General features: G+C 36.0%; 1 protein-coding gene across 4 annotated transcripts in view; it reads left to right on the top strand.

Moving 5' to 3' along the window:
- LOC150105675 (sodium/bile acid cotransporter 7-B-like) overlaps nucleotides 1–27,423 on the top strand; it is a 169,887-nt gene that overhangs the window by 22,238 nt on the left and 120,226 nt on the right. For 3 of the 4 annotated variants that reach the window (XM_090394998.1, XM_090394997.1, XM_090394996.1), the window contains exons 2-3: nucleotides 323–405; nucleotides 20,825–21,037. In XM_090394998.1, the coding sequence (XP_090251124.1) occupies nucleotides 323–405; nucleotides 20,825–21,037 (296 nt within the window). The remainder of the gene's footprint in view (nucleotides 1–322; nucleotides 406–20,824; nucleotides 21,038–27,423) is intronic. The other variant, XM_090394999.1, reaches the window with a different exon arrangement.

Here is a 27,423-nt window from a genome sequence, read left to right as displayed (position 1 = left end):
GAAAATACAGTCTGAAATTTACTTCACAAATAACTCATTGTTGGTATTCCTGCTGTAGCATTCTTTAAAATTCCTTAATGACATATCTTGTTAGTTTTGCTTCACTTGTGACTATTCTTGAATCAGTGTCAATTTAAACTGTGCTTTAATTTTCATTAAGTTTCTTCTTTGAAAGCTTTAAATTAACTGTTAAAAATAATTTTTAAAAGTTTCTGCTGTTAGATAATTAATTTTTTGCTAAACTTGACAAAACAGAATTGTCTTTGGCTTAGTTATGAAACATTGCAATAACAAGTAACTAACATTCATATTAATTTTATAGGGATTCTCAAGCCTGAAGTAACAGTCAAGTATATTGCAGTAATTGTTATATTTTTCATTAGTGGAATTTCTCTCCAAACTAAGGTAATTGAATTCCTCAATTTCTAAAGTTGCATTTCTAGAATTAAATTTTTTACTGGACTTCAAATGTTTGACATGCTGTTAGATAATGCAGAAAATGTTAGAAAAATTCCAGAGACAACTTATTTGACCATTAGTTTTGGTAGAAGTTAGATAGGAGATTGGGCCTGCTAGATATCAGCAAGCAGTGTATGGGAAAGAGGTATCCTAGAAGAGGAAGGTCATCACTAGTGGTGTGCTCCAGGGCTCTGTTTTGAGCCACTACTGTTTAATGATATTGGGAGAAGTTTGAATGGGGAAATGCATTTGTTTGCCGATAACAAATAGTTGAGACAAACTATGAGATGAGAAAATGTTGTGGCTTTTACAAGAGGATTTAAAGTAGATGACAAGTGAATGACAACATCTCAAAGTTTTAAACAGTACAACATCTCAAAGTTTTAAAGTTATAAGGTTTTAAAATTTGAAAGGCAAAAATGGGCTACAGAGTATGTAATTTTTGAATGAGAATGAGGTGAAGGAGATAAGGGATCTCAGTATAATAGTGGACAAGTATCTGAAATTTAGGGCTTATAATGCTAGAGTGTGAGAACTGAATAATAGATTGTGGCAGTGATGAGAAATAGTCCTAGCCATTCAGATGCAGCTATCCCACAACTGTTTTCATATTGAGATTTTGCAATATCCTGGAGGTGCTCAGGATAATAGCAATAGGATAACTGTATTTGTCTACTTCTACCTCTGTTCTTATATCTATCTTCACATTAGTCACTGTAGATGATACATCTAGGCAAAATGATCACTGAGTAAAATAACTTGTTTTCTTCAGTTGTTGTCACCTTCCTACATCAATGTTATCAAAGGTATCTTTCCATAATCATTCTTCCTGTTACTCACTAAAAAACTATCTAGAATTTCGTTTTTCCTACATGGTTAGTTTCTTCTCATAATCATCTGACTTTTCTTTCCTTATCATGCTACTCTTCTGGTCTATGTATTGCACAGTTCCTGTGCTTGCTTATCACATTTCTACTTCTTTTTTTTTATGTTGTTTCCACCCACAAAAGGTTATTAGTAAACCTATAGTACATTTGTACTGTGGGCAGACTAAGGAAAAATTTTTTTTCTTATATTCTTTACATAATATTTCTATGCAGCTCCTGCTTAATGATGCTAGTTATTCATTTAAATCACCTATCTGTGGGCATGTATAAAATGGCTACCTTCAAACCTCCAAAACCATTATGAAATAAATGCACTTATATTTTTCTTGTTTTACTTGTATGCTTAACTTAAATGCTTATGATAACCCCACTCATCACCTTTCATAACTGGTATTATAAATAAATATGAACATTGAAGACAAAATATAGCATTTAAAAGTGTCACTAGTCATGGTGAACTGCAAAAATGATACTGCTTAGGTATGTAAGTATTGAGCATGGTGTTCGATGCAAAATATTCAGGAGATCATCTCTTTCTTGTGGCTTCCTCTCACTGGTCATGAAAATGTGTGTGTCTTTTTAGGTTCATCAAAAGGATGGGCCTAAGATTTGTCTAGTGCTCCAAAACTTACATGTAATACCAATTATGAATGGTGATGAGTGGAGTTATAAGCATTTTATTATTATAAAAAGAGTCTGCAGGTCATAAATAATTTTTACTGGCCAATCATGGTTTTGTTTATTAGAAGTCTGAAGTGGCTTGAAAAGGACTATGTTTTGGTCCAAAACTTTAATTTATTTGGATTGTATATTTACTGTACTTTTTTTATATTTTATATATAATTTTATATATATATATATATATATTATTTTTATACTTTTTTTTGTTTAATAATAATAATAATAATAATAATACTCTGTTTCCTGTTTAATGTAAATAATGGAAAATGATCTCAAGTGTTTTTGCTTCTCTTTTTCTTCTCATCAAGGATTAGGGCATTTGCTTCTTGTGGCATCACTGATCTTCCTCTCTTTCTTTTTCTATTTGGTCTATGTTTATTTATTTATTATTGTAACTGATCTCTTTTTATCCTATATAAATGTTCTTTCCATTTCTCCCTATATTCCTTGATCTTTTCATATAAACTGTAAGTACTTCTAATTTCATGCCTCCTTTAATTGTTCTTAAAAATCTGATTTCTGCAGCATGTTTTACTTTGATCTTTCTTTTTAAAAGTTGATATTTCTAGATGTAAATATTAACATGCAAGCAGATGGCATAATGATAATACAGTAATTTATGAAACCTATGTTAGAAAAAATTATTTAACAGTTGTAGAATTTTTGGCTAGGTTTCTAAGCAGTTACTAGTACAGTTGAAAAAAGAAAAATCCACAATATGAACAACAGTTAAATTGCAAGTGATCAACTGCAGGAGGATAACTCCATCTACAATTATTAGAATACAGAGAAATACATTTAAATAAGTACCAATTAATGAAACACTGGAATAGTTTCATTAATTGGTAATTCAGATGACTTCCATAAACTGGGAAGGTTTAAGGCGATTGTTTTTGTTGAGGTTTGGATTGTTAATGTGACCTTCACAACTTTCTGTATATAATCTTTCAAGAAGAAAATAACTTTTGTGTAGGACTTTAGTTTTATTCCAATGAATTCTATGCCTAGTGAATAAGGCATGTCTGGCCAAACCAGACTTATCGGGCTCTTGAAATCACATATACTCTTGATTCTCTTCTGAGCTGAATGACCTGTCCATCCTTAATAACAAAGATTGAATGAACAAGGGATTCTGTAAACTCCATGATCAGAAAGATAAGGATATTTGTCTTTCAGGGAGGCCAGGAGGGAATTTAGTTTTTGAACTGGACTTAAAGAAACTTGTAGGTCAAGGTGGCAAAAAATGTCACAGTTTTCTCAGTCCTTTAACATATAGAATTGAAATTCTAGAAATTTCTTTTCGAGGAGGATTAGGATGAAATTCATAATTATTTTATCAATTATTTTTCATTATAACCATTAGAGATGTGAAAGTAATTCTGATATATGACGGTTCCTTATTATTATTATTTCAGTAATCTCCATGACATCAATACACTCATTGTAGGAACCCCACTCAACCAGCAACATGTCTTACATAACAAACAAACTTTGAAGCTATTTACACTCTCTGCATTCGCAATGTATTCCAGCAATGCATTTCACTCGCCAACAACTCTCCATGTAAAAAACTAGCCTGTTGATGGCCTGTTGTTCTTCCCACCTTATTGTCCATCTGTATTAATCTAGTAGAATCCCTGAACTAACTTGAAGATCTCTGTCATATCTCATTTTTTTTCCCTCCTATCCATCAAAATCTGTAATTCACATTCCCTCAAATGCTCTTCATAACCAACATTCCAGAATCCTGATATCATTTTGGTCATTTGTCTTTGGACCCTATCTAGTGTTTCCACATCACCTTGAAAACTAGGTGACCAAATCTGACCACAGTAGCCCATGTGTGGTTGGATCCCCCCCCCCCTTATCCCTATATGTCAATGTAAAGTTTTAATATCACACTGTATTTCTCACAGAGGTGATGTGAATGAGCATTTACCAGTATGAGTTTGTTTTCTGTATACTGAGAACTGTAGACTGCCATTAATTTGATGCAAATTGAGAACTTCCAGAAAAGGGAGACAATTGTTACCTTCTATTTCAAGTGTAAATTTAATTATTGGGTTTACCGAATTAATGTTCTCAAGAAATTCATGAAGTTCACACAAGAAAAAGTTTCATACGGCAGAAACATCATCAACATATGTATATCAAATAGATGGCTTAGGAGAAAACACATTGAGAACATGTTGATCGATTCATTCCACAGGGGATGTAAGGGAAATAAGGGACCTGATTGTAGTTCCTTCTGTTGCTGACACAAAAGTAACTCAAATTTATGAAAATTTTAAAAATATTTTACAAAATCAGGAGGAATATCATTGTATAAAAATTCTGTTGTCAGCCAGTGAGATGTTTGTGAAACTGTGTTGAAACAGCTTAAAAGATTTATGGGTTGTAAAGATACTCCTGATATTTTATTCTTGAAATATTTTGAATTTTTAATAAAATAGCAGAATTTCTGTAAATACAGAGATATCATCATCATCAGCATCATCATCAAATTCCTGACATGTACCCTCAAGGGGGTGTACAGGATATGATAGTACTACATGAAAAATTTACATCATTACTAACTTCCTATCTACAATTTTCCTCCAAATCGGTCTGTTACTTGTCAAGACTCCAACATTATCAGATCTTATATTTCTATCATCTAAGGCACTTTGTACCATATGAATCCACCTATATCTTGGTCTTCCTCTGGGTTGTTTTCCTGCCAACCTGGCAGAAAACACTTGTTTTGCTAATCTTTCCTCGCCATTCTGTTTAAGTGACCATGCCACCTGAGATTAGCTCTGCTAATGCATTCCTAGATGCTGACAATGTCAAGTTTTTTCCTAATATCCTCGTTTTTAATATGATATTGCCATTGATGCCATCTGTTCACACCTCTAAATCTTTCTCAGGACTCTCATATCTGCAGTCTCTAGTCTTTGGTCAAAAGTTTTACTTCTGACCCAGCTCTCAGATCCATAAGTTAAAACTAGTTTGAACACTGTCTTGTATACAGCTAATTTAGTGTTCCGACTAAATTAGCTGTATACAAGAAATAAATTCATATGGAATAAGAGAGAAATTCCATATGAATTTATTCAATTGACTTCCTATCATACCAGCTTTGTTGATTCTGTTGTCTATTTCCATATTTAATTTACCATCTTCAGTAAAAATCCTGCCTAAGTAGCTGAAATGTTTTTGCTTGTTCCACAGGTTCCCCGTTCACAACACAGTTGACATTTTCAACAATTCTGCTTATTTTCATTGTCTTTGTCTTTTTAATGCTGACCTTCATACCATATCTATTACAGCAGGTATTCAATTTAGTCAGGGAATCTTGCAAACTTGTAGCAGATTTATTTAGAAGTATAACATCGTCTGCATAAAGCAAAGAGCTGACATTAACATCTCCAATTCTGATATCATGTTTAATACCACTTTCCTTCATAATGTGATTCATATAGATAAAGAGAGGGGATAATGTACATCCTTGTCTCACACCAGATTTAACTTTAAACCATCTTCCTGTACTTCCTTCAATTCTAACTGCTGAATTACAACTCAAATAAAGACTAAGTATTGCTTGATATAATGCCCCATTGACACCATATAACTGTAGCATATTAAATAGCTTCTCTCTTGGCACCTTGTCATATGCCTTTTCCAGATCAACAAAACTTAAATACAGATCTTTGTTATATTCCCATGCTTTCTCAACTATTTGTCATAAAGTGAAGGTCTGATCCTGACAGCCTCTATTTGGTCTGAATCCAGCTTGTTCTCCACCAAGCCTTACTTCCACAATTCTTCTCAACGGTTTCCCAAAGTATACTTGCATAGATCTTGCCAGGAACACTCAGTAGGGAGATACCTCTGTAATTCTCACATTCAGTTTTATTTCCCTTTTTATATATGGGTACTATTAGAGCTCTACTCCAATCATTGGGAATTTGTCCCTCTATCCAGGCTTTCTGAACTATGCAGTGCAGCCACTGTAAGACTTTTATACCACCATACTTCAGCATTTTCTGGTCGAATATCATCTACTCCTGCTGCCTTTCCACATTTGAAGCCTTCGATGGCTTTTTCTACTTCAAGTATGGATATGTATTCCTGACTGTATGCTTGTTGAGTGTTTTTACCACTGTGCTATCACTGCTTGTTTTATTTAGCAATTTTTCGAAGTAATTACTCCATACTTCAAGGATATCTTTTTCTCCTGTTTTCATGTCACCTTTATCATCTCTAACTCCTTTTACAGCACTCTTTCCTCCATTTCTAAGCTTCTTCAACAACCTCCATAATATCTTACCACTTCTTGATATTTACTTTCTATATTCTTGCCAAAGTCCTCCAATCACTTTTGTTTAGCTAGTTTTACACAATGTTTTGCTTTCTTACATTTGTCTCTGTATTCTCTAAGAGCAAAAGCTGACTTATTTGCCAGGAACTTTTGATATGCTTTCTTCTTTTCCTTCACTGCTTCTGAAAAAATGAAAGAGTTTTTTCAAACTCTTTCATTTTTTCTTCAATAATCTTTGTGTATTTTAGTCTACAGTCCACATCTGAGAGCTGCTCAACTTTTATTCGCTTTAAAACTTTCTTACATGTTATTCTTTTCAATATGAAATTCAATTTTATCCTGCTCAAGACTAAATAGTGATCGCTTCCAATTTGAAATCCTCTGTACACTGGTGTCCTGCACCAGGGAGAAAACATCACTATCAACAATAACATAGTCAATGAGACTTTTCTTATTTCTTGCCTCTTCTCTCCATGTGAATTTGTGTACATTTTTATTTTGGAACATGGTGTTAGTAATAACCAGTCCATGTCCTGAGCAGAAATCCAACAGGTGTTTGCCATTATTATTAGCTTTGCTCTTTTTTCCAAATTTTCCCAAAATATTTTTGTATGTCTGACAATCATTTCCTACTCTGCTATTTAGATCCCCAACAAGGACCAACTTTTCCTTTTTCATTGTATCAGTTGCTTTTTCTAAAGCATCAAAAAATTTCTCCACTTCTACCTTAGTAGAACCTTCTGTGTAGACCATAGGCACAAATAAGTCTCATTGTCCAATTCCCCCATTCTGATATTTGTCCACATCACACTACTTGAGACTGCCTGCCATTCAAGAAGATTAGCCTCGTATTTTGTGTTGAATACTATGACTACTCCTTCTTTTCCTTGATTGTCATTTCCTGAATATATAACATTTTGTATTTATTGCTCAGTAAGATCTCACCAGTTTTTGTCTTTTTTGTTTCAGTCACCCCTATTATGTCGATCTGGTACTTATCTAATTCTTCAGCTAGCTCCATTTCTTTGCCATTCAGGCTTCTTATTGATAGTACCGATCTTTAACTGGTGATGTTGAGTTGGGGTGTGCTTTCAGATTTGTTCTAGTAGCTGACTTTTCACTGTTCGCCCTGGTTCCCTGGTGAACAGAGATAAGATTTGATAAATGTTTTGAAAGAGTATATCAAACAACTTATACAATTCACAGTAGGTCTTAATGCAACATTTGCTTTATTTAAATCCATATCTCATCAAAGCAATCTATTCAAAAATGATATTCTAGCTCTATCATCTCTAATATGTGATTAGCAAAGCTGACAAAGAGCATGCAGTTGTGTTTCATGATAAAAAGGACTACTCTAGAAAACTTAATTTTATACTTTATGATCATATGACTTACTGATGTATTTTCAGAGATCCTTCTCAATCACAAATCGAGAAACTTAATAGTCTCTTGGATGAAGAAACCAACAAGTTAAAAGGTCATCATGATTGACCCCCTCCCCCTTTCCTGACTTTATGGTATTAAATTTCATAAAGGAAGTGTTCCATGAAGTGAATTCCTATTGTGAATTATATAGGTTGTCTGACCTATAAACTCTCACACATCTATCAAATCTTCTCTCCACATTTAAAGGAATTTCTACTTGTTTCATTTAAAATACATATATAAAGAACAAAATATCAGGATTACCTTTACAATTTACAGATCTTTTAATCTGTTTTGATGTAGTTTAACGAAAGTATTGTTGCCTGATACAATAGTATTATTACAAAATGATTTTCTTCCTGATTTTGTAAAATTATTTGAATTTTTCATAAATTCAAGTTACTTTTATGTCAAAACAAACTTTAGAAACAAATAGAACTATGATAGGGTCACCTATTTCCCCCTACTCTAGCAAATTATTTTATGGAATGGTTTGAACAACATATTCTCAACTTTTTTTTTCTCCTAAACCATCTGTTTGGTAGATATGTTGATGATGTTTCTGCTATATGGAACTCTTCCTTATGTCAACTTCCTAAATTTCTTGAGAACATTAACTGAGTAAGTCTAAAAAAAATTAAAAAATAACTATTATCTTTTTTTTTCTGGACAATCACATTTTGCAATCAACCTAATGTCAGTCTGCAGTTCTCAGTATACAGAAAACCAAGTTGCACTGGTAAATATATTAATGTTGTTTAACATCATGATCCCTGTTAGAAATATAGTTGATCATGTAAGTAAGCTATGTTCTGCCGATTCTCTTTTAAATAAAGACCCACCATTTATCAGAACTACTTTCATTTTTACTGGGTTATAACACAAAAGTAATTGATAAAATAATTAATAATTATTTCTATCTTCAAATATTAAATATTTTTTTCTGTTGTGTCGTTTTTCTGTTATGGCCTTCATCCTAATCTTTTTGAGGAGATGTTTCTAGAATTTCAATTTTATATGTTCCAGGACCTTCAGAGAAAATTGTGGCAATTTTTCAAGTCTCTTTCTGTCCAAGTGAAAAACTAAATTCCTTCCAAGCCTCTCTGAAAGACAAATATCCTTCTCTTTCTGATCATGGAGTTTACAGAATCTCTTGTTCATGCAACCTTTGTTATTATGGATGGACAGATCATTCAGCTCAGGTTTATCTAGAAGAGCATCAAGAGTAAATGTGATTTCAAGAGCCTGATAAGTCTGATTTGGCCAGCCATGCCTTATCCATTAGGCATAAATTGATTGGAATAAAACTAAAGTCCTACACAAAAATTATTTTCTTCTTGAAAGATTATATACAGCAAGTTGTGGCCATATTTGCAGTCCAAGCCTCAACAAAAATGATTGCCTCAAACCTTCCCATTTTATGGAAGTCATCTGAAGTAACATTCCTTATTCCTGTGTTTCTTTAATTTGTAATTATTTAAATAAATACAGTTGAAAATCAATTTTCAACTATATTGACAATGGCTAGGAAACCTAGCTAAAAATTCTGTCTTCAAATATTAAATATTTTTTTCTGTTGTGTCGTTCCATTATTTTATAGTTTTATCATTAGTCCATATTTCTGTACCATATAATAGAGTGGGAGTGATCTATCACTTTATAAAAATTAAGTTGGGTTTCGTGCTTATTAGTTCACATTGGTTTAAGTTGTTCCATAGATTTTCTGAAATTTAAAATTTTCACTTAATATGAAATTATTTCAAGAAATATGTTTATTTTTTCATATTTGTCCATGTCTTAGGTATATTATTATGCAACATAAATAAATTGTATCACCTCTTCTATTATTTTATCTTCTATGACTATTTTTGATCTAAGATAATCGTAATCACTGCCTTTAAATGTCATTATTATTATTATTATTATTACCCCAATACCTCATGGAGTCAAAGACTCATCTGGGAGGTCCTTTTATCATACATACATCTCATAATACCGTGTCTTAAACACACTCAAACTCCTTGCAGACACCACACTCTCGGGCAAGGCATTCCAATCATTCACAACTCTGCACAAAAAAAACCTGCCTCTCACTCCCCTACTCACACCCTCTTTATACAGTTTACAGGGATGACCTCTGGTTCTCCCCTGATATCCCACTATTCTCTGTAGAACTTCTCCACCAATGATCTTATAACAACCCCTTACCAACTTGCAGGTCTCTCTATCATATCTCTCCCTCCTCTCCATCAGACTCTGCAAATTATTAAATCTTCTCAATCTTTCCTCATACTCAACATTCCAGAGATTAGAAACTACCTTAATCAGTCGCCTTTGGACCCTTTCCAACATCTCTTCATCCTTCTGAAAACCCGGTAAACCAAATCTGTGCACAGTAATCCATGTGTGGCCTAATCAAAGCCTTATACAACGGAACAAGAATCTCCCTACTTCTACACGTCAGTGTCCTCCACATCATTCCCAGAAGCCTTTGTGTTGTCTTCACAATTTTGGCAATGTGTCCCCTAAATTTTAGATCCTTGTCCACTATCACCCCCAGATCTCTTATTTCCTCTACCTCCAACAATATATTCTCACCAAGCATAAATTCTGCATCCCATTTTTGTTTTCCAAATTTCCAAAACCTTACATTTTGCAACACTGAACTCACATCCCCATTCCAAATCACTCAATTTATTCAAGTCTTCTTCTTGTAAGGTCATAACATTCTCTCTACTCTTCATGGTTCGTCCCAACTTTGCATCATCTGCAAACAACTGAATATCTCCATCCAAATCTTCACCTATATCATTAATATACAAGTTAAACAGTAATGGCCCTAAAACAGATCCCTGAGGCACTCCACTAGTGACTTTCCTTTTCCTGGATGTTGAAAGTTTATTTTTCAATTGGTTAGAGTATAATAAACTTAGTTTAATCCTTTATCCAAGTGTGAGCAAACAAAGTTTGCGCCTGAAAGTATCTTCAGGACTGGGGTAAGGTGGCACAACACTAGGGCACTCCTTGCAAAGGTAGAGCAAGCTACCAACACTCCTATCTCAGTATCTCCCATAAGCAAAACACATCTCCTTGCAGATATGTCTAATGTTATGCATTAAGGGAAGGGCCACAACCCAGACTAGTTTTGACCTTTATTGAGGTCTCTTCAGTGGGAGCCAGGCCCAAATGGAGATACCAGGCAGAAGAATTAGCAGGTCATCTCTACCTATAGGAGTTGCCATATGATGTGCCACCCTTTTTTTAATAAATTACTCTGGATTTAGAGATGTTGATGTTTAAAGTTGTTGAAAGTTTATTTTTCATTTGGTTAGAGTATAATAAATTTAGTTTAATCCTTTATCCAAGTGTGAGCAAACAAAGTTTGCACCTGAAAGTATCTTCAGGACTGGGGTAAGGTGGTACAACACCAGGGCACTCCTTGCAAAGGTGGAGCAAGATACCAACACTCCTATCACAGTATCTCCCACAATGCAAAACACATCCCCTTGCGAATATGTCTAATGTTATGCATTAAGGGAAGGGCCACAGCCCAGACTAGTTTCGACCTTTATTGAGGTCTCTTCGGTGGGAGCCAGGCCCAAGTGGAGATACCAGGCAGACGCAGTGTTGGTAGCTTGCTCAACCTTTGCAAGGAGCGCCCTGGTGTTGTACCACCTTACCATAGTCCTGAAGATACTTTCAGGCGCAAACTTTGTTTGCTCACACTTGGATAAAGGATTAAACTAAATTTATTATACTCTAACCAAGTGAAAAATAAACTTTCAACATCTTCCTCTAAATCCAGAGTAATTTATTAAAAAAAGGGTGGCACACCATATGGCAACTCCTATAGGTAGAGATGACCTGCTAATGCTTCTGCCTGGTATCTCCACTTGGGCCTGGCTCCCACTGAAGAAACCTCAATAAAGGTCAAAACTAGTCTGGGTTGTGGCTCTTCCCTTAATGCATAACATTAGACATATCTGCAAGGAGATGTGTTTTGCATTATGGGAGATACTGAGATAGGAGTGTTGGTAGCTTGTTCCACCTTTGCAAGGAGTGCCCTGGTGTTGTACCACCTTACCCCAGTCCTGAAGATACTTTCAGGTGCAAACTTTGTTTGCTCACACTTGGATAAAGGATTAAACTAAATTTATTATACCTTTTCCTGGATATTGCACCCCCATACACAACTTGTTGATACCTATCAGATACCCAGTCTCCAATCCAATGCACTAATCTAATATCCAACCCCATCTGCTCTAGTTTGACTGTCAACTTATCATGAGGTACTCTATCAAAAGCCTTTGCAAAATCCAAATATATTACTGTGTATCCTTCTCCTCTGTCCAAGGAAGCAGTCACTTTATTTTTATAAGTAAGTAGATTACTAAAACATGACCTCTCTTTAGCAAATCCATGCTGTCCATCAAAGATAATACCATTGTTGTCAATCCAACTCTGGATCCTAGTTCTCACAAGCTTCTCCAACAACTTAACCACAACACCTGACACACAGATAGGCCTATAGTTTGATGCTTGAGTTCGATCACCTCCTTTATGAAGTGGCACAATCTTGCCCTCCTTCCACTCCTGGGAACTTGACCAAGTGCAAGACTCGTATTAAAAAAATATGTCAAAGCAGGTGTCAACTCCCTGGCACATTCCTTCAGAATACACGTTGATATATTATCAACTCCCACAGCCTTATTTACATCTAGTTTACTCAACTCCCCAAACACCTCTTGCTCACTTACAGTCAGTCTCTCCTCCCCATCATCAACTGCTCTCAATGTCTCCATGAAGTCACATTCACAAGATTGAAAGATCTTTATGAACTGCTCATTAAGTATCTCCACCACACATTCTGCAACAGCTGGCTTTATACAATTTTCTCCAATCAATGTCATCCTTCCATAATCATTTTTTCTTTTGCTGGCTACATATCGAAAGAACTCCCTGGGATTCTTTTTGGCTTCATTAGCTAACTGCTGTCATGATTTTTGTTTTCTTGTGTGAAATCTTAGAATTTATTGTTGGCTTATTTAATTTATAAACTGATTTTTGTAGGTCATCATCATAACCATAAAAACTGTTATCAATACATTGCTGTATGCAAAGGATCAGATTATATTAGAAGATAATGAATCTTGTAATATAATCTGCGTATAGCATTGTATTGATAATAGTTCTGGTAAACTAGATACCTTGTTTAATTGTTTTTTTTTCCTTTATTGTTACATGGTGATCAGCATTCATTTCAGATAAATTATGGAGACTCCTTACCACCATATGGAGAATGGTTGCTCAGAGAGCAGATTCCAACCACTAGAAAAAACTTGGCTTTTGCTCAAAATCAGGTCTGGAATTTAAAATCTGAACTTTTAAGTTGTTTGAATCTAGATATTTGGGATATATACTTGAGAGGATTACAGACAACTTTGCTAATCATATCTTTGAAACAAAGAAAGTAAACCTCTTATCCAAATTTCTGAGACTCCATATCACAGATCGACAATATCAAAGATCGACAATATTCTAAAAGCCAATGGACAAATTAGAATTTCTCAGCAGTGAACGAAAACAGGCCAACCACAAGCCAGTGATAACAACATCCAGCCAGAAGTAAGGGATAACAGGAGCTACCAACAGTCTGCAGTGAATAGTCACGTGATCAACCTATCTAAGTATGCCTTGACAGTGATGAACTCTCGCTACTCAGCAAAGGCTTAAACTTTGCTGTGGCACATAGAAAGATTAACGAACTAGATTTTATTTACCATATGGAAAGAAGCCTAAGATTTCTCCCAACCACCATAGCTGATAAAATATGTTGGAAACCTCGAACATTTTAAATTTAAATTATACAAAAACTATAACTAGCAACCTAACCAAATCAGAATTGGCAGTTTTGAAATCGCTAAAATTAAATCCTGACATCGTAATCACTAGAGCTGATAAAGGCAGTGCCACAGTTATTTTAAAACCGAACAACATATTTAGAAAAAATGATAGTCTCAGACAACAGCACCTATCAACTTGTTAACTATAACCCAACCAATCAAATAAAAAAGAAAATGGAAAAACCTACTTAAATTAGTCACTTCTTGGCCTGATGACACAGTTCAAAAATTACTTTCACACTATGCTTGTTCCCTGAGAATTTATGGTTTACTAAAAATTTACAAACAGAATGTACTGCTCTGGTTGATAGTTAAAGGTATAGACAGCCCCAATTATCACCTAGCCAAGAAACTAGTGTCAACACTGAAGGAGTTGATAGGTCATTCCCCTCCTATATTAAAAACACACAACACTTTGTAAACAAAATCAAAGATATCACACTGGAAAAAGGTGATTTATTAGTCAGTTTTGATATCTCTGCCCTCTTCATAATCAGTGATACAATCCTTCTATTACAGGACAAATTTTCTCTTGATATTACAGCACTCTTTGCGCATGTACTACGCTCTGGCTATTTTGTGTAGCAAAACACTTTCTGCCCACAAAAAGAAGACAGAGCCATGGCTCACCATTATCCTCCCCCCCCCAACTTTTATATGGAATATTTTGAGCAACGTGCTCTAGATTCAAAAACAATGTTTTCACTACCTGGTCCCATGGCCGCCAGACATTAGACACTTTCCTCAGCCACCTAAACAAACAACACAAATACATACAATTCACAATTGAGATTGAAAAGCAGAATACACTTCCTTTTCTAGACATGCTTGTCACATGTTTTATTTCTGGCAGTTTTCCTTCACTGTTTACCAGAAACCTACACATACTGGCCAATATATACACATTAACTCCTACTACCACCCAACACAAAAATTAGGTGTCATTAACACACTAAAAAACAGGGCTTTGAAGATTTTCTCCAATGAACAAGCACTTAAAGATGAAATAAAAGTTATCAGCAATGCCTTCCTGAAAAATAGCTACAGCCAAAATACTACCAACAAAATTCTTCACAAGACCTCACTTAAAACAAAAATAAGCTAGACTACAATAAAACTAACCATTCCATACATTAAAGGGATATCAGACAAAATAAACAGACTACCACAGAAATACAACCTTACAGCCACTTTTAAACCTCCTGCAAAATTAAAGAACTTACTCAACTCATCTAAGGATCCACTTCCTCTGCTGGCCCACCCTGAAGTATACTGTATTCAGTGCACCTGTAATTTACCCTATATAGGGGAAACAGAACACACAATTCCTATCAGAAAAAAGGAACATAAATGTCACATTAAATTTAATAACTATGGTCAAGCTGGCCTTTCTGATTATGCCCTGAATACTTTACATAGAATTGACTGGAATTATCAACCATCATAATCTTAACAATAATGAAGGTTTGAAAATCCCAAGAATATGGAAGACACATTCTACCTGCATAACTTTTCTCCTTAAGAGTTAGTTATAAATAGGACTATAGGTAATTCAGGATCTTAAATCTATAACAATTCTCATGTTAAGTCGGGACATCACTTTTGCTGCAATAAAACTATCTATGTGGAAAAAAGTTTTCTCTGATGTTGTCATAAACAGAATATAGCTTTGATGTACTTATTTTATTTTATTTTATTTTATTTTTTCACTAGAGGTTCAAGCCAGTAGAATAACTATTGATCAAATCATTGTCTCTTTAGATTACTATATGAAATGTAATATAGCTTGTTTCTGTATATATGTGTATACTCAAGATGATGACCTTATATGAAGGTGATAATTTGTTCTGAAATGATTGTTTTATTGTTGTTTTTCATGTATTTATAATGTGATTAATATATACATTGAATAGAGTTGGAGACAAACTACATCCTTGTCTTACACCTTCATTAATTTCATTCTCTTCTGATAATATATTATTATTATCTATCATTCATCTGTGCATATAGCTCTGGTGTTGAATCAACTTCCTCCTAAGAATGAATAATTTTTTTATCCCCTTTATCTGAGGCTCTCAACAAGTCCCAACCCAAGTTGAGAAACCATTGGAACATCAACAGAAAACATCAGATGGCAACAAATACACCGTTGTGTATTTGTTTCTTATATTTTTTGTTTTCTTATATGTTTCTTCTTTATAAATTATCTTTCTTAATTTACATTCAACAGGGGTACAGACATTGGAAAAATGTCACCCTTCTTCATCCAGAAGGGTTTGCAAGGGTTGGCAGAATCTTTAAAATCAGGAGTGGCTTAAGAAACGCCATTCAGGAGACATTCATACTGAAGCAGCAACAGTGACACAATCTGAAAAACTACTTCTTGCAACATCTGGGGGAATACCCCCCCCCCCCCTACAAAACTTAACTTTTCTAGAGGCATAATATCAGAGTATGACCTTGATGTTCCTGATGATGAGATCTGCTCTGAATTTAAAGGACCAAGGTGTGATTAGTCATAAGTAGAATCCTCATATGTAGGGAAAACCACCTGGTTTCCATCAGGAATATCATCCTTACATTTTACAAACTGAAAATATCTAAGATATCAAACTGGGCTCCTTTTTGAGCACTAGATATAGTAATCATTTATCTGTGAAGATCATGAGAACAACCTAACCTAACCAACCTTTTTAATCATTCATGCAACAGGTGAAAAACCAATTGGGAAAATGTCACCCTTCTTTATCTAAAAAGGTTTAGAAGGACTGGCAGGATCTCCCAAAACTGTCAAGAAATTGTGTTCTGGTGATATCCTCGTGGAAACAATGTGCAAACAACATTCCGAGAAACTACTGAGAGCAACGACAATGGGTGGAATACAAATTGCAGTAACACCTCGCAGAGCACTCAATTCCAGTAGAGGAGTGATATCAGAATGGGATCTCCTTGGGGTTCCTGATGAGGAGATATGTTCAGAGCTTAAAGATCAAGGAGTGACAGGTGTGAGGTGCATCCTGATACGCAGGGATGGGTGCCTGGTCTCAACCAAGAACATCATCCTTACTTTTGATACACCTAGGCTTCTGACATCTGTAAAAGCTGTCCTGTTAGAATATATATATCCCTAACCTGCTGAGATGCTTTAAATGTCAAAGGTATGGACATGCCCAAACTGCCTGTCGCGATGTGGTAGTAAAGAACATGAAAATAAATCTGGGGGTGGGGGGGGGGGGGGGTGGGGGGGGGGGGGGGTGGGGGGGGGGGGGGGTGGGGGGGGGGGGGGGTGGGGGGGGGGGGGGGTGGGGGGGGGGGGGGGTGGGGGGGGGGGGGGGTGGGGGGGGGGGGGGGTGGGGGGGGGGGGGGGTGGGGGGGGGGGGGGGTGGGGGGGGGGGGGGGTGGGGGGGGGGGGGGGTGGGGGGGGGGGGGGGTGGGGGGGGGGGGGGGTGGGGGGGGGGGGGGGTGGGGGGGGGGGGGGGTGGGGGGGGGGGGGGGTGGGGGGGGGGGGGGGTGGGGGGGGGGGGGGGTGGGGGGGGGGGGGGGTGGGGGGGGGGGGGGGTGGGGGGGGGGGGGGGTGGGGGGGGGGGGGGGTGGGGGGGGGGGGGGGTGGGGGGGGGGGGGGGTGGGGGGGGGGGGGGGTGGGGGGGGGGGGGGGTGGGGGGGGGGGGGGGTGGGGGGGGGGGGGGGTGGGGGGGGGGGGGGGTGGGGGGGGGGGGGAATGCTTGTTGATTAAAAAAAAAAAAGTTAATATGAAATTTGGCATTGTTTGGACATCGCAATATTTTCATAGTCAGGTTGATATGAAGAAGTGGCCAATCGCAGACAATCATCCAAATGATCATTTGTAATTTGGTTTCTTAATTGATTTTTCATGATGATCATATTTGAAAAAGCGGATTCTGACAAGTATGTCGCTCTGAAACACGACAGAATTTTTCGTGCAATATCAGTTAATATTGAGAATCTTTCATGTGCATACTTCCAAATGACTTCATTGTTTATTGATTTTAAATGTAAACTATTCCGAATGTTTGTTATCCCAAGTTCTACTTCAGCTTGGTTTATGTCCAACAGCCCACTAATTTTATTTGAAATTTCTGTGACGTTCAAGTTTTCTTGAAATGGATTATTGATAAAAGATACAATCATTTCAGTTTTATTAAAATCTTTAAATCTTGAATTTATTTCTTCCTCAACTAATTCTATTTCACGAATAAATTCTTTTAAATCATAGCGAAGCATTTCTTGATTTTGTTCAAAAAATTTTAATAAATATGGGAGATGTCTAAATTCGCAGTCATTTATATTTTTCTTTAATAAAAGTAAGTATTGTTGTTAAGTTTTTATTGAAATTAACATGTCATTTAAATTTTTATCTCTACCTTGTAACTCTAAATTTAAATTGCTTAATTTTGTACAGAAATCTACTAAAAATGATAAGTGTAACGACCATCTTTTATCACTCAATTGTGGATAAATATCTCCTTTTTCATCAAGAAAATTTTTTATATCGTTAATTAATACAAGAAATCTTTCTAAAAATTGACTTCTGCTGAGCCAGCGAACATTATTGTACAACAGAAGTTCCCTATCATCATCTGCCTGTAATTTAAATAACCACCATTGCAGGGCTTTTCCTCGAATAGAATTTACAATTTTAAGTATAATATTGAAAACATCTTTTGTGTTTAATCTTTTACTACACAGTACTTGTTGGTGAATAATACAGTCGTACGTTAAAAAATCTGGATATTTGTCATCATTTTGATATATTGAAATGAAGCCTGATTTTTTACCTATCATTGCAGGAGCACCATCAGTAGTAATAGACACAAGTTTAAAAAGTGGAAGTTTGTGTTGTTTCACAAATTCAACAAATGATGAAAAAATGTCTTCCTCCCTAGTCCTTCCCAATAATGGTATAATTTTCAAAAGTTCTTCTTTAGTTGAATGATCTTGAAATACTATGCGAATAAATACCATTAACTGAGCAATATCATTTAAGTCGTTGGATTCATCAAATTGTAATGAAAACGCAACACACTAGTGAATGTCTGACATTAAACTGGCCTGGAAACTTTTCGCCGGCAATTGGAACTCTTCCTTTCTACAATTTGAAAACTTGTCTGGGGCCTAGAAGTAGTTTCTCTCTCTCTAGCGACATCTCGAACTGAGAGGCTCCTTTCTGGAAGCAGGAAACTCCTCTCTCAAGCAACGGATCCAGGCAGTCTCTCTGACAGTGACTCTGGACTGGGTGGCCTCCTCTCTGACAGCAATTCTGGAACCGGGACCCCCTTCTGCTTGCTTCAGTCCCTTTTTATTAGGCCTCCTCTGAGACCTCGCATGAAGTTTGGCAACCCCCCCAAAGAATCGGTATGAGTCTTTCATCTTAAGTTTCAAGTTCGGCATGCCTTTTGTTCTCCTCTGCTTTCTTTTGATTCTAAGTTACTGGCCATCGGAAAGTTGTTTGAACTCTTTCTGACTGACTTTGGAGATGTTTACACTTAGAGCCTCTGCAAGCCCTTTCTCATACATACAAGTTTCAATAACAATCTTTCTAATACTGCCATGTACAGCTTCAGCGAAAAAACATTGCCTTTGTTTTTAACACTCTAACATATTCTTATTAAAGCAGTATATACAGTTAGCTTCAAAAGAGTTATTTACAAAAACATCTAATACAAACTATACCAAGACAAACAAAGTTTATTTTTTTACAATATTCACATGGGACTTAACCTAAGTAAAAAAATCGATGTAATGTGCTTTGGAATATTTAAGCTACAATCAGAGTTTTTACACTTTGCTTATAATCGTATTCACTCGGCTCACTGTTTGACTTCCACTGATCAAAATTAATTCATTTAGCCAGACTTATAAGAAAATTACTGACTTGACAATTTTAACAAAAAATAAATAAACAATAGCCATACACTTAAAGCGAATTAAAATAATACAAAATAATGATAAATAAAATATTATGTTTTTAGTTTTAATTAAATTTGTAAGTAAGGAGGAATACACAAAAGATCGACCAATCGACGGGTTGAACACCCCTGGTGTAGACTCTACACGTGCTCTTCTATTAATGTGCATGTAGTCGAATGAATATCTCATGAAACGTGTATTGAAGGGGATGTCGAAGTGCAATACTGTCTTTTTTTTCCCCCTCCACTATATTGTATAACAGGCCTAAATTAATTAGTTCAGATAGCAGTGCCCTCTCCTATGAACTTGACCACCTTCACAAAACCTTCTTAGCCAATGGCTACAATTGCTACTTTATCCAAAAAATATTAAAACTCCAAACCCACATATCCTCTCCAGAACAGAAATCACACCAAAGGTATCACTATTCCATATATCCAAGGCACACCTGAAAAACACAAAAATCTTAGAAAAAAATACAACCTTTCAACCACTTACAGATCATATGAAAAATCAGCATCCCTTATCTGCTCTATAAATCACAGTCCCTAGACTTGCCAGGTCCCTTGTGGTTGTAAACTCTCCCACTATCGCCAAACAGGCAGTACAGCCAACATCAGAATTGCTGAATATAAGGATTATATTCATTTCCATCACTACATCGATTCAGGACTTGTTGTCCATGCTTTGGACATCTGCCGTAGAATTAGCTGTAAGAAAGCCACTCTAATCCATCAAAGCAAATATAAATGTGAAAAATTTTTCCTTTAATCTGCTTCTGAATTAAGAAACTAGCCTAACCTCAACAAATTTGGTTACATGAAACTGCCCCAAATTTAGGAAGCCTCAAGTATTTAGGACTTTAGGCCTACTGCCTGTTGGCATGTTCCATCTTCATTACTTAGTGTAGTGTCTGTATGCATGTATGTTATTATATTTTGTTCCCTGATGATGGCAATTTGACTTGCCAATATACTGGAGGTATTAATTAAATTTATGTTAGTTAATATATTAATCTATGTTGTAATTTCCTTAAGACATATAGTTACGAATAACCAACGTATAAGCCTTACCACCAGGAATTATTTTATTGATTGACTGGTTTCCTTGGTAATGTCTTTGTGGTAAATACCATGAAGTAATTTCTTATAACAGACATTCACACAATATTGTATATAAATGTTTTTTATTGTATGCAACTTAAGTTTTAATTATTCTATTTTTTTTTTTTTTAGGATATAGCAAATGCTGCCATGCATTGCCAGTTGCATTTTTTCATTCAGTGTTTTACACTGCTATTTATTCCATGTTTTGTACAGATACTGCTGCTACTTTTCAGAATGTTAAATATTAATGAGAGCATTCAAATGGGATTGGTTACTACAAGCTGTATGCCCCCTCCTGTCTCTTCTGCTGTTATTTTAACCCGATCTGTTGGAGGAAATGAAGTATGTACATTCATTGTCATTAAAATAATCTTTTAAAATTCACTCACTATACAAAGTGGCTTTATATTATTTGAAATGTAAGAATTTATTAATTTTTTATATACATTTTTACTTCAAAACTAAATTGCTGCATATGACAAAATTGATTGATATTTATATTTTTCTTAGTGCAACATATATAAGGATCTAAAAATTATATTTTGAGTGAGTTAGTCATATCATTATTTCCAGCAGAATACTAGTGGGGAAAAAAAAACCAGAAAAAAAAAACGTTTTGATGATTTTCCAAACATTAATGTTTGGATAATTAGTAAAACAGCATATAACAAAATCAATTTCCAGATGGAACCATCATGGCTCAGGTCAGTATAGATGAAGCCCTTTGGTTGGAAAGACCCAGATTCAATTCCTGTCTATGATATTAGGGACCATCTTTTCAGCTAAAGGTGAGTTAATCAGTCTTATACTGAGGTGGTTGTTTTTTCCTCCCAGAAACTGGGGTTTTTCATCGCTCTTAACAGACATGTGCAGTCTGTGACCACACATGTCTACAGACAGAACACTTTGGGGAATGATGGTAGCCTGCACTGGCTATGAAGTAGTAACTTCTGACCATTACCTCATCTCGGATCCAAATTTCAATACTGCTATCTTGGATATTCGCATATGCTAATAACAACAATTTCCATACTTTTTCAATGCTAAATATTCATTTTTCATATTCAAATAATTATTAAATGTGTAAATACTGGACATTAGAATGATTCGTTTTCAGATATTTCTGATATTAGATAACAGTGTGAAGTTAAAATCATCAGGAAAACTTCAAATAACAGACATCCAAAGGATTGATTTTTGGATATTAGATTGGAGTTTAGAAATGACAGATAACTGAAAGGTTATACGTTTAATTATTGTTATTATGATTCAGGCCTCCATGGAGTCAAAAGACTCATCGTGGGAGGTCCTTCCTAGAAAACACAAAGTCTATCATACCACTCTTTGAACTCATTTACTGTTTGTGCTCTCACCACTCTATCAGACGATGCATTCCACGGTTCAACCACCCTCCATGCAAAACCACTTCTCACCCTCTTGCTTACAGCTTCCTTTCATAACTTCCAGGCATGGTCCCTTGTCCTCGCTCCTTCCCCCTGTTCCACCAACCGAAAGAACTACCCGGTGTCAACCTTGGAACTACCTTTCAACCAGGGGAAAATGCTGGTCTTGAAATTCACACTTGCTCTTGTTATCATTCAGGTAGCGATAGGTGTGATTGAAGTCTGATTAGCGAAATAATGAATTACTGACCATTTAAAACTATATATTTAGAAATTTATGTACATTGAATCATACAAATACAACATTTATTTTATAAATGATATTCTATTTTTTTCAATTTAGCTACTTGAATACAAATTCTACCCTACAGTTCTTCTCTATGAACTGGTCAATAACATTGCCATAAAAAGTCGGTTGTAACTTATTTTTCCAAAGCAACACATACACTTGTAAAGGCTGGCTGAAGCTCACTGACTAGAGCTACTTTGACTGTGTATGGCTTGTGTTTAAGACGACGTGAAGGGAGCAGAAATGGCTATGTGCGTGCATGAAATCACAGTGCTGCAGCAAGGACCTGGAAGCTCCCGTTACCAAACAAGTCAAGGTAGCTTTAACTAGACGAGCAAGCATCGGCCTTCGATACACAACGTAAAGCTCAATTATTGCCGTGCAAGCTTAAGACATCTTCTGTCTACAAAAATAAAAGCTTAAATGCTTATAAATGCATGCATTTATTAACGAATAAATATCACTTCTCTCTCAAGTAATGAGCTTGCGCAGCAAGCATGGAGAATTCGCCCCTGCTCTCAACAGTTTAAAAGTCTCAATCATATCACCGCTCCTTCTTCTATTTACGAAACTCTGCAGTCCACATTCCTTCAGCTGATCCTCATAACTAACATTGTACATTCCTGAAACCATCTTTGTTATCTGCCTCTGTACCCTTTCCACAGTTAATTTATCCCCTTCAAAATCCTAGGGACCAAATTTGAGAATAATAGTCCAAGTGTGGTCGATCAGAGCTTTATACAGTGGAATGTCTCTTTTATCTCTGTAGGTCAGCGTCCTTCTCAGTATTGCAGCAATCCTCAGGGTTACCTTCACCACCTTTGCAATATGTTCCCTGAATTTCAGTTTTCTATCAATCATCACCCCCAGATCTCTTTTCTCCCCTACTTCCTCCAGTACAGCTCCTCCAACAGAGTATGCTGCCTCCCATCGATGTATCCCAAACTTCAAGACTTACATTTAACTGCATTAAATTGAATCCCTATTCGTTTGCCCATCTGTCTAGTTTATTCAAATCCTCTTGCAGGACTGTACATTTGCACTGTTACTAATAACCCTTTCTAGCTTCACATCATCTACAAACAAATGAATACCCCCCCCCCTGCAATCCACTGACATTGTCATTGATAGAATGGTTAAACAATATAGGTCCAGTACTAAGCCCTGTGGGACCCCACTTGTAACTTTTCTTAACTTTCTGCCTTCTTTATATTGCCCCACCGTACACAACTCTCTCTGATACCTATCAGATAGCCAATCCTGAATCCAGTTGATTAACTTGATATCTAAACCCATTTGCTGCAACTTAAATATCAGCTTATCATGTGGCACCCTGTCAAATGCCTTTGCAAAATCCAAAAAAATGTCAGAATATGCCTTTCCTTCATCAACCCATCTTGTCACATTATTATAAAAGGCAATCATATTACTAAACCAAGAATGACCCTTAACAAATCCATTTGACTCGCACAGATAACATTATCTTCATCTGCTCAATGCTGTATATGGTCCCTCACAAATTTCTACAAGATCTTTACAACTACTGATGAAACACAAACTGGTCTATAATTTGACACTGCCAGTCTGCTACTGCCCTTATGCAATGATACTGTCTTACCTTCCTTCCATTCCTTGGGTACCTTTCCCATAGCAGAACTTTCATTGAAAAGCCAGGTCAAAGGAGCTGTCAGTTCTTTAGCACATTCTCTCAAAATCCATGACAAAATTCCATCCAGTCAAACAGCTTTATTGACACCTAGAGTACTCAGTATTTGAAACATACTCTCCTCTTGCACCTCTAAAGCTTGAACCTGCCCTATCCTTCTAGTATTAAAACCTGCTTCTCCAGGATGAAATACAATAATAAAGTGTTCATCGAACAACTCCACTATGTCTTCTACATCAGTCACTGTATTCCCATTTTTATCTCACAATGTCATTCTTCCATAATCATTTCTCCTCCTACTGGCCACATCGCTAAAATATTCTGTAGGATTTTCTTTGGATCTTAGGGTCAATCTCTTCTCATATTCTAGTTTTGGCATCCTTACCATACTAGTCACTCTCCTGGCCCAAGTCTTATATTCTTCATGCATCTCCTCTCCACCCCTCTTTTTATATCTCCTCCATAACTTCTTTATCATCTGCAGTTTCTGTTTATTATTGTTTGTCATCCACTTTTCACCAAATTGTGTCCTATTCTTCACTCGTGGAATATAGCTTGCTATTGCTGTATTCTGTGAGGAAGAAGAGGAATAGCAAGCTCTATTCCACGAGTGAAATACAGCTTACTATTGCTGCTAACAAATATTCCTTCACAATTTCCCAAGCACTAATGATATCTCACCTTTCTAATTCCTCCCTCCATGGAACTGCCCCAAGTTGATATCTAAGACTATTATAATCACCTGCCTTATAATTCCACATATATTCCCTTCTTTTTGATACTCCTGCATATCTATTCATCTTACAAGCCAAAACCACATGGTCACCTCTCCAACTGGGGGGGGGGGGGGATGTCTCAGTTATTATCAGCTCTTCTGATGTTTTGACCAAATCCAAAACTCTTGAACCTCTTGTTCCCTCTATTACACGTTGCCAAAGACATCTGTCCCTCAAAAATTCAAGAAATTCCATACTCCCCACTCGTATTTTTTCATTTATATTTCACTCATTATTCTCACCCTCTCTCACACTACTTGTCTCTTTAGGTCGATATTTTCTCATTTCGGACGCAACGCTGCCAACATCAGTTATGGTAATCTCTAACTGACAAAGTTCTTCTCATTTACTACATCTTCCACGTATATGTCCCATCTCTCACCTGTCACATACCCAACTGCTAGGATGCATATATACCACAAAATCCTGCAGTGTGCTATGCAAAATGTAGTCCTTAAATGACGAGAGGACTTGGTGACACTCCATTCATAATTTGAGTTGTGGCTTTCAGGACTGGAGCAACTCGTGGTAAAGGTGGTATGACTTCACATCACTTGTCTTAGTATCCCACATACATATCCAAAATACTTCAGGTGCAAACTTTGTTTTCTTATACTTGGATAGGGATTAAACCAAGAACATAATTTCTTGGTATCTTTAATTTATAGTATAAATAAGTGAAAAAACTTTCAACAACTAACTATCTCTAATCCAGAGTATTTTAATAATAAGGTGTGACACCTTTTGGCAACTCGTATATCAGGGGTGTTCAACCCGTCGATCGCGATCGCCCAGTCCATTGCGGAGTGATTTTGTTTATTTTGTATTGCTATTGTTTATTTATTTTTCGTTAAAATTGTCAAATCAGTAATTTTCTTATAAGTCTGGGTAAATTAATTAATTTGGATCAGTGGAAGTCAAAGTTGTAAAAACTCGATTGTAGCTTAAATATTAAATATTCCAAAGCACATTACATCGATTTTTTACTTAGGTTAAGTCCCATGTGAATATTGTAAAAAAATAAACTTTGTTTGTCTCCTTATAGTTTGTATTAGATGTTTTTGTAAATAACTCTTTTGAAGCTAACTGTATATACTGCTTTAATAAGAATATGTTAGGGTGTTAAAAACAAAGGCAATGTTTTTGTCGCCGAAGCTGTACATGGCGGCATTAGAAAGATTGTTATTGAAACTTGTATGTATGAGAAAAGCTTGCAGGCTCTAACTGTAAACATCTCCAAAGTCAGTCAGAAAGAGTTCAAACAACTTTCCGAGAGCCGGCAACTTACAATCAAAAGAAAGCAGAGGAGAACAAAAGACATGCCGAACTTGAAACTTAAGATGTAAGACTCATACCGATTCTTTGGGGGGTTTCCAAACTTCATGTGAGGTCTCAGAGGAGGCCTAATAAAAAGAGACTGAAGCAAGCAGAAGGTGTCCTGGTTCCAGAATTGCTGTCAGAGAGGAGGCTGCCCAGTCCAAAGTTGCTGTCCGACTACCCGGATCCACGTTGCTTGAGAGAGAAGTTTCCTGCTTCCAGAAAGGAGCTTCTCTGTTCGAGATGTCGCTAGAGAGAGACTACTTCTAGGCCGCAGACAAGGTTTCAAATTGCTGAAAGGAAGAGTTCCAATTGCTGGAGAAAATTTCCAGGCCAGGTTAATGTCAGACATTTACTGGTGTGTTGCGTTTTCATTACAATTTGATGAATCAAACGACTTCGCTGATATTGCTCAGTTAATGGTATTTATTCACATTGTATTTCAAGATTATTCAAGTAAAGAAGAACTTTTGAAAATTATACCATTATTGGGAAGGACTAGGGGAGAAGACATTTTTTCGGCATTTGTTGAATTTGTGAAACAACACAAACTTCTGCTTTTTAAACTTGTGTCTATTACTACTGATGGTGCCCCTGTAATGATAAGTAATAAATCAGGCTTCATTTCATTATGTAAAAACGATGACAAATATCCAGCTTTTTTAACGTATCACTGTATTATTTACCAACTAGTACTTTGTAGTAAAAGATTAAACACAAAAGATGCTTTGGATATTACACTTAAAATTGTAAATTCTGTTCGAGGAAAAGCCCTGCAATGGTGGTTATTTAAATTACAGGCAGATGATGATAGGGAACTTCTGTTGTACAATAATGTTCGCTGACTCAGCAGAAGTTAATTTTTAGAAAGATTTCTTGTTTTAATTAACGATATAAAAATTTTTCTTGATGAAAAAGGAGATATTATCCACAACTGAGTGATAAAAGATGGTCGTTACACTTATCGTTTTTAGTAGATTTCTGTACAAAATTAAACAATTTAAATTTAGAGTTACAAGGTAGAGATAAAAATTTAACAACAATACTTACTTTTATTAAAGAAAAATATAAATGACTACAAATTTAGACATCTCCCATATTTATTAAAATTTTTTGAACAAAATCAAGAAATGCTTCGCTATGATTTAAAAGAATTTATTCGTGAAATAGAATTAGTTGAGGAAGAAATAAATTCAAGATTTAAAGATTTTAATAAAACTGAAATGATTGTATCTTTTATCAATAATCCATTTCAAGAAAACTTGAACGTCACAGAA

Source organism: Typopeltis vanoorti, chromosome 6, assembly GCF_054136105.1.
Source record: "Typopeltis vanoorti isolate ZY-2024b chromosome 6, IOZ_Tvanoo_1.0, whole genome shotgun sequence".
Lineage (NCBI taxonomy): Eukaryota > Metazoa > Arthropoda > Arachnida > Uropygi > Thelyphonidae > Typopeltis > Typopeltis vanoorti.
Note: the sequence above shows the minus strand (reverse complement) of the source record. Positions and strands in the feature narration are given on the sequence as shown.